This window comes from Egretta garzetta, unplaced genomic scaffold, assembly GCF_000687185.1.
Source record: "Egretta garzetta isolate BGI_Z169 unplaced genomic scaffold, ASM68718v1 scaffold101, whole genome shotgun sequence".
NCBI lineage: Eukaryota > Metazoa > Chordata > Aves > Pelecaniformes > Ardeidae > Egretta > Egretta garzetta.
Genome location: NW_009258666.1, coordinates 1,458,351 through 1,466,666, shown reverse-complemented (window position 1 = coordinate 1,466,666; position 8,316 = coordinate 1,458,351). Strand labels below are relative to the sequence as shown.

At 46.5% G+C, this 8,316-nt stretch overlaps 2 protein-coding genes across 2 annotated transcripts in view; one reads left to right on the top strand and one right to left on the bottom strand.

Moving 5' to 3' along the window:
- CAP1 (cyclase associated actin cytoskeleton regulatory protein 1) overlaps nt 1-3,384 on the top strand; it is an 8,562-nt gene extending 5,178 nt beyond the window's left edge. The window contains exons 8-12 of the mRNA XM_035888401.1: nt 149-336; nt 539-662; nt 765-847; nt 1,418-1,561; nt 1,909-3,384. Of these exons, the coding sequence (XP_035744294.1) occupies nt 149-336; nt 539-662; nt 765-847; nt 1,418-1,561; nt 1,909-1,992 (623 nt within the window). The 3' untranslated portion in view covers nt 1,993-3,384. The remainder of the gene's footprint in view (nt 1-148; nt 337-538; nt 663-764; nt 848-1,417; nt 1,562-1,908) is intronic.
- Nucleotides 3,385-4,056: 672 nt separating this feature from the next.
- PPT1 (palmitoyl-protein thioesterase 1) overlaps nt 4,057-8,316 on the bottom strand; it is a 6,203-nt gene continuing 1,943 nt past the window's right edge. The window contains exons 3-9 of the mRNA XM_009648575.2: nt 7,205-7,332; nt 6,833-6,903; nt 5,906-6,008; nt 5,722-5,812; nt 5,131-5,229; nt 4,842-4,913; nt 4,057-4,268 (exon numbers count right to left, since the gene is read on the bottom strand). Coding sequence (XP_009646870.1) covers nt 4,146-4,268; nt 4,842-4,913; nt 5,131-5,229; nt 5,722-5,812; nt 5,906-6,008; nt 6,833-6,903; nt 7,205-7,332 — 687 coding nt within the window. The 3' untranslated portion in view covers nt 4,057-4,145. The remainder of the gene's footprint in view (nt 4,269-4,841; nt 4,914-5,130; nt 5,230-5,721; nt 5,813-5,905; nt 6,009-6,832; nt 6,904-7,204; nt 7,333-8,316) is intronic.

Sequence of the window (8,316 nt, the reverse complement as noted above, 5' to 3'; positions counted from 1 at the left end):
CATGCTTGGACTCAACTTAGGCCCAGTCTCAATAATTTATTTGCATTTTGAAAAATGTTACCATGATTGTGGTAATCACTGATGTCTGGTGTTTGTGAAACTGCATTCTTGGAGGAGAGCTGGGTCTCAGGTTTGACTTCTCTTGCAGGCTTAAGACATGTTTCAGATGACATGAAGACCCACAAGAATCCAGCACTGAAGAACCAAGGGGGTCCTCTGAGAAGTGGACCCAAACCTTTCACTGCTCCCAAACCAGCTTGTAATCCTAATCCCTCTCAAAAAACCTCTCCAAAGGCACCTGCGTTGCTAGAATTAGAGGGCAAAAAGTGGAGAGTGGTGAGTGCCTGGCGTTGGCTTGAGCAGGTTGGAGGGATGGGAGCTTTGCAGCAGGGAAGGAGGGTCTCCTGAACATCTCTCTAGTAAGAGGCACAAGCCTGAACGTGCACGTGGTTTGCTTTTAAAGGGGCTGCACTGCCCTGCTGTTCATGTGGATTAATCTGCGTTCCAAAAATAAAGTGTGCTTTCCCTGCCTTTTCAGGAAAACCAGGAGAATGCCACTAACCTGGTAATCAGCGACACAGAGTTGAAGCAGGTAGCATATGTTTTCAAGTGCACAAATAGTACACTCCAAATCAAAGGCAAGATCAACTCTATCACCCTTGGTAAGTGGAGACACCCTGAAAACTGCTTCTGCATGCTGGTCTGTTTGCAGAAGGCTGAGTCTCCAGAACCTTACTGTGAGCTACTCTGTCTTGCCTTTGCAGATAACTGTAAGAAGCTAGGGCTGGTGTTCGATGACGTGGTGGGCATTGTAGAGATCATAAACAGCAGGGACGTTAAAGTTCAGGTGAGTGTCTGTAACTTCTCTGCCTGGAGTATGACTGATGCGCTGTACAACAGGGCATCCGTAGCATCTGCTTCTTTGAGGAGTTTTATTTCCAGAACAGGAATGCATCTGTGGAGAACACTCATGAAACGCCATCTGTCCTACTGCTCTGCAGCTCGCTCTGCCCAGCCCTTAGGAAAGGGCTGAAGTTTGCCTCACTGCGCTGCTTCAGGGTTCTAGATAAAAGATTAGTTAAGTCTCTGCAAGGCGGGCAGCACAACGTGACTGCCAAAGTTAGGGGGCTGGCAGTAGAATCTACTCTGATTCCAGTTTTGCTCTCTAATTTGGGATGGTCAACTTGCCCAGTGTTCACTGTAGTTTTGTTCTGAAGAGATCAAAACAAGAAGTAACTTTGGATTTTTGTCAAAGGTGGGAGTACTTGGATCCAGCGTGTCTGCAGCGGGAGGAGGGTTAGAGTCAAACCTCTTGCCTCAAAGGCAAGCGCAAAAGAAAAATGTTGTGGTTGCCCAGTTCAAGCTAATGCTCCTCTAACTGCTGCTTTGACCCCCCCACCCCCACCCCCCCCGCTAGGTAATGGGTAAAGTGCCAACGATTTCCATCAACAAGACAGACGGTTGCCATGTGTATCTGAGCAAGAACTCCCTAGACTGCGAAATTGTCAGTGCCAAGTCATCGGAGATGAACGTCCTTATTCCCACAGAGGGTGGTGACTTTGTAAGTGTTCAGTTTTGAAATCATTGTGGTCTGCTTGGGGCTGGGGTAACGCAGGGCCCTGCAGGAAATGTCACAGTTGGTGGGGTCTGGAGGGACGATTCTAAACTCGACTTGGAGGTCGTGAATGATGATCAGATGCTAAAACTGGCAAATCAAGTTGGTTTTGGTGAGATACTCGCTGTTTTGTGAGAGTTTCTTTTTCCTCAGGGGCAGAACAGGCAGCATTTGTGGTATAGGAGGGGACATAGCATGCATCTAAGAAAAGAAATGCCTAAAGCAGTGGGAGTAGTTACTAGTCTCATTCATAAACTGCTTTTTGACAAAAGATTTCTATTTTTACCCTCCAGACTGAATTCCCTGTCCCAGAACAGTTCAAGACAGTGTGGAATGGTCAGAAGTTGGTTACCACTGTGACGGAAATTGCTGGCTAAGCAGAAAAACTCCAAGGCTCATTCCCTCCCCTGGCCCTGCTGTGGGACAAATCTGCTTTCAGATGATTCTCTTAGATTTCTTGTACCTTTCTGCTCTCAAACTGCTTCTCTTCTACCCAGGAGACACAGCTACCTGCTGTCACTGAAATACCTCTGGCTGGGGTTTGGTGTAGGTGGCAGGTCAGTTATTGTCCACATCTATTAGCAGGAAGGTGTATTTTTTTTTTTTTCCTCCCCTTGTCCCATCTAACTGCACCAATTGGTCAAGTCAGATTTTTGGTGAACCTCACAGCCAGTACTGGCAGTTGGCTTTCAAGAGTGGTGTTTGGGTTTTTTGTATTGCCTTTAAGCAAACTGTTCATGTGAGAGAAGAATGTTGTCCCTTTTTTTAACAAATAATGGTTTATGTTGGGGTCCAGAGTGCCCAGCTGCTATGGAAAATGTCTCAAGAAGGTCCTGGAAGCTGCCAATTCCAGCTCTATGTGCTAGTTGGTGGCATTACAGGACATGGGAATGGCTCTGTTGGACCAAAGGCTGAGGACCTGGGCCATAGCATTCCACCCTGATTTCTCTTTCATCGTTCTTACTAGCTCAGTGTATTTCTGATTGTGCCATGACAGGAGGCTTCATATTAACCAGTGCCACAGGAAGACTGCAGTGGAGTAACTGCAGTTACCCCCTCAGCAGTCTGGCTGGTAGCTTGGAGCTGAGCACCTCTTATTCCATAAGCCCTCTGCCCTCGCAAGGGAATCTTTGCCCCAGGGCTTCCTTCTTAGAGCAGCTGAACTCAGGTTCAGTCTTCCAGGACAGTTCTTCTGAACCTGTCCCCTTCTGCAGAGGAGGGGTCTCCTTCATTCCAGGGTCAGTAGTGCAGTATTGTCAATACCCGAGTTGGATCAAGTCGGTTCATCACTTTCTTCCTCATCTGCCATCAGTCCCCATACAGTTAATCCTCTCAGCCTCCCCTTTTCCCCGTTGCTTGGCTCTTTACTTTGGTGGAAGCTTGTAGCCTCTGTTCCAGGGCCCTGGAGCAGAGTGATGGATCTAAGACACAGTACTGTACTGACCCATAAAGGGAGCTGCACCTGCTTTGACCTTCATTTTTCCAACGCCTTGGGTGGCATAAGCATATCCTAAATGCATTTCCTCTGTAAAGTGTCAATGTTCTTTTTCTCTAGGACAAAACTTACAAAAAAATATGCAATTTTTTTATTTTGAGAATGTCCTGTGACTTGTACTCGTCTTCTCCTGAGGCTTGTGAAAAAACCTTTCTTATGTACTTAAGATTATACAGAAGATAGAATAAAGTTAATGCCAACTTGCTCATTACAATGGCTGTTTACTCCTTGGGGACACACAGGACCTCGGGTAGGACACGATGCCCCTTGCTGCTTGACTCTGCCTAGATTGCTTTGAGTACTTTCCCAATGGACAAGTACAGGCTTTCCTCAACTCCCCTCAAATCAAAGTGTCAGTAGTTGTCAAATCTCACCTTTTTTTTTTTTAGTTGGTTAGATGTAAATTTCTTTATTGACTTTAGTTGCTGTACAAAAGTGGATAAAACAAGCAATTAGTTGCAAACTGTTCAAGCTGTTAATACCCGCTTAATTCAGAACCCTACTTTTTCCCCAGAAACCCCTAAATTTGGCCCTTTTCCCCATCTTGAAGGATAGGTTGCAATGTCTTTCCTCTTCATACAGCCACATAGTCTACTTGCTGATCCCTTTAAGAGATGCAGCATTCTTGCACTAGTGATTTCAGTTAATACTGCCATTGCATCCTGCGAGGAGCAGGCAACAGGGAAAGCAAACCTCTCGTGCAGCTCATCATTTTGCCATCACCAAGCGAGTGACATGGCCATAACTCTGAGAACTGAAGTGGACTTACCAGGGCCTGTGCAGGATGGAGTGCTTCAGAGTTAGTGCAAGGCTCAGTCTGCTCATATTGGAGCATAATTGCATCCAGACAAATCCTGGTCTCTTACTGCAGGGTAAGAGCCACCTCTGTGGAACTGCTGAGCTAAACCCCCTCTTATTCCCCTTCCCCAGATCCCTGCGGGCTTGTATGCAGAAAGTGCTGTTGCATGGTAGTAGCTGCATGAACTATAGTGGTAGACCCTCCCCCGTGCTCCCACAGGATAACTCCCCTTAGCTTCACTGGAGGAAGGGCAGGATAGTGGTATAAAACCACTCTTCTGAGAAGTGCAGGTGATCCCCCTTCACCCCCAGGAACACCAGCTTTCCTGCTTTGTCCATCTCCTGCAGCCCCAGGCGATCCTGCAGAGAGAAGTATGACCATAGCTTCCCAGGGCCTGGCTGCAGCCAAACCCTGGCAATGCCCAGGGAACCCGGCATGGAGAAAAGCACCGATGGTCAGAGACTGTTGTTGCAGCAGAAGTATTTGTTAGAACCACCCTTTTAACAGAGCAGCATCAAGAATTATCCAGGGAATCAGACAGCCTTTAATCCTGCAATCTCATTAGCCCTCCTGCCCCTGGGCAGGCTGGGGTGCATTCCCCCTCTGCTGTTCAAAGCTTCTCCTCATAGAGGGGAAAAAAGCATTCTGGATGACTTTTACAGCGAGGCTTTAAAAAAGAGCAAAGTTCATTAAACACATGCTGAAGATTTTGAGCTGGCCATGAGACCACCACTGTAATTCCCACTGCCGGAATGGGCCTAAAGGGAAATGCCTTCCCAAACAGCTACTGGCAAGAGGAGGCCATGCCTCAGGAATGGCAGAGATAGTGAGTAGAGCAGAGCTGTGGGATTTGGAGCTCCTCAAGGCTCCAGGGACACTACAATCTTTAGAGTGGAAATAACAGAAAGCCCTCAGCACCCAGCAGAACGTACCTCTGTGTACAGCGAGGTCTCCTTCAGCGGGATGGTCTCCTTGGCTTGGCCACTTTTGTAAAACCCAAACCACTGTCAAAATAAAAACAAGGAAACAGTTGCTGAAAGGCTCCCAGGAGAGAAGTAGGCTTTCACCAGCTGCTGCTGGAGACATGCTGCTGCAGCCAGGGCAGTATCAGGCCTATGTTTGTGCTCAGCCTGCTCCTCACCACCAAAGGACAAACAAGGAACAAGCAAGCAAGAACCAAAACACCACCCAAAAAAGCAGCACCCACCCTGCCTGCCTCACCTCAGAGATCGGAGGGTCAACCATGGTATCATTGAGAAATCTCACCATCACAAACTTTTTCAGAGCCATCAGGTTTTTCTTGTACGTCTCATTGATGCCCTGGATGAAAGCAACAGAAAACAGATCCAAGTCACTGGAAAGCCCACTGAGACAGGTCAGGGAAACCGCCTGCTCCAACCTGCCTGCACCTGCAAAGGAAACCCTGGACTGTACCAGCCTAGGAGGCAGGAACGTGCATTTCTGTCACCAGCCTCCCTTGGCTGTGCTCATGGCATTCAGCCTCATCTCCAGGCTGGAAAGAGGGGAAGGAGAAGATTTGCCCACTTGCATGGTGATGGGTGGATTAAGCACGTGGCATATCTACACCAACCACTCCAAAGGAGTGCAGTGACATGGGAACTGCTCTGCCAGGGACAAGTCTCATTTATAAATTTACCACCAAAACCACTTTGTATGCTCCTGGGATGCAGAGCAAAAAATGCTCCCCTTCAAACTCCAGCAAAACTATTGTCAGGGAGAGCTAATGTGAAGGAACTCAGTGCTAAGGCTTCTGCTCTCCTGCAGTCATTTAATCATCAGCCATGTCCTTACCCTCTCCTGATTTATGTCAGCCAAAAAGATGCTGTTTTTCCTGTAGTCCTCCTCCTTCAGAGGGTCATGCCAATACTCTGCTTGTACCAAGCTGGAGAAGAGAGAAACCAAAGATTTGAACGGAAACCCAGAGCTTGTCACATGGGCCTGGCCCCCATCATTGCAGCCTGATGAATATACTCACTGCTCTTGAACAGCTTGCGTGTAGGCGCCCAGATCCAGCGTCTTTCGGATCCAGTCACAGATATGGGAGCTCTCACCAGGACAGCGCGGAAAGCCGTACACTCCTGGGGTACAGAGACATGTGTAACAACTCAGTGAGCCGAACTCAAATCCCTTAATCCCTCCGGCTGGTAAAGAACCACCCTCTTATAGAGCAGTGGAAAGAATTACCCAGGGAATCAGACAGCCTTTAATCCTGCAATCTCATTAGACAGCCCTCCTGCCCCTGGGTACTATTACACACAAAGATAATGGATGATGTTCTTGAGCTGAGAGTATTGCTCTGGAGAATGGGGGCATGCAGACAGCGGAATACTGTCCAGCTCACCTGGAGTGTTCCCAGGAGGTCTCAGGATGGTTCCCTACAAGTCTTCCCACTACACTACAAAGAAATAGATTCAAGCCAAGGAACTTCTCAGGGGAGAGTATTTGAAATTCATTGCCAGCCACTCTTAACTGTACGCCTCTTAAATGCCATTTCATACTGCCTCTTTAATCTAACTGCAAAAAGCACCTCCCTTTCCTTGGGGCTTTAGCCTTCCAGATGCCAATTGTAAAATATCCTTGTGACCCAGAAGGTTTTATCCCGAAACAATTAATTCCAAGGGCTTCCAAAAGTATATGAGAATTCTACCCAGACAATAAGTCGCCTACTTACAGAGGTCCCTTCTCATTGCCAGTTAAGCGAGACCAAGACAAAAGATAATATGCATGGCTAACAACCGGGCCAAAGCAGATCACCAGATTCAGACAGGAACAAAGGGACAGTTTAATTCACAAGAAAGCAGTCAGTTTTCAGGAAGAGGCCAAAAAAATCATTCCTCCTGCCAAGAAAAGCCCCCCACCTTTCACAGCTGGTAGAAGGTAACATAACTTAAGAGGACACTACCTTGGTGCTGCCCCCCAATGGAGATCAAATTGAGCATGGGAGGAGAAGGACATCTCTGGGCCACCGCCCTCCTGTGGAGAAAGATGAAGGAGCTAAGCAGCCGCTCAAGAGTGCCCAGGCCACCAATGCTGGTTCACGTGCAGCTCTCAGCTTGCCACCCCCGGGGCTCCAGCACTTGGGTGATGTTTGCAAAGAGAATTAACCCTTCCCGGTAGAGTTGGCTACAGGCAAACACATTCTCACCTTTGGAGCACTCCTACCTTTATGAAGGGGTTCAACAGTTTACATCTGCTTAGTACTTCAAAAGGGTTTTAAATCAGAATCTAAAACCCAACAAAAGTCACTGGAAATGGAACATAAGTGTTAACTTACAGAAACTGGCCTCCCTGGGAGAAGCCCATTGCATTGTAGCCTCCTTTCAGCTGAGGGTCCTTTGCAAGTTGGCTGCACACCTCTCTCACTTGATCGTTCGCATTCATGAAGAAGCTGTTCTCCATATCCTGATGGATTAGCCAGATTAGAAAGTACAACTTGTACCTTTACAATGGTTTACGTTATTTTAATCTCTACAAACAGATCGCTAACAGTTCTGCTTTTGAAAGAGGACCTTAACCTTCACAATATGACAGAAGTGAAATTCAAGCTTTGAGACATCCCTCCATCATGTTTTTGTTCCCAGTCTGCCTGGCAAAACTGTCTCATATGGAACGGTGATATTTCCCCAAACTTCTTGACAATGGGAGTCCCTGCAATTTTGTGTGTGTGTATATATAAAACCCTCAAACCTCACCCATCTTTTCCAGATCCCAGAAAATAACATGCATTGCACATTATCCTGAGACAATATTTAAAGATATTCCATAGGGTTACACAAAACTCTCATAAAATACAAAGGCACAAAAGTCTATGTCATTATGATACTGAAGATATACAGTGAATAAGTGGTTACAAATCAAAAGGGATGGGCATAGGATAAAGCTCTGCCTTAAAGAGCCAATACCTTATCACATGCCTTTGTATTGTCTGGAGTGGTGAGCGAGTCCTAATTAGTGGATTTGCATATTAATCCAGTTTAGACCAGGGATTTATTTTTTCCCTGGTTCTTTTCAGCAGGTATTATCTAGATGTTAGTGGTTTCTACCTGTCAAAGCTGTTTACTTCGCAAAGGAAAAAAAAATTAGCAAGGAAAGCACAACACAAATCCTTGTGGAACCATGTTTTGTCTGGAGTGGTGAGCGAGTCCTAATTAGTGGATTTGCATATTAATCCAGTTTAGACCAGGGATTTATTTTTTCCCTGGTTCTTTTCAGCAGGTATTATCTAGATGTTAGTGGTTTCTACCTGTCAAAGCTGTTTACTTCGCAAAGGAAAAAAAAATTAGCAAGGAAAGCACAACACAAATCCTTGTGGAACCATGTTAATAACAGAGACAGCAGTAACTATCGCACCTTTAGATCAGCACACTAGCCACCACCTTGCCAAGC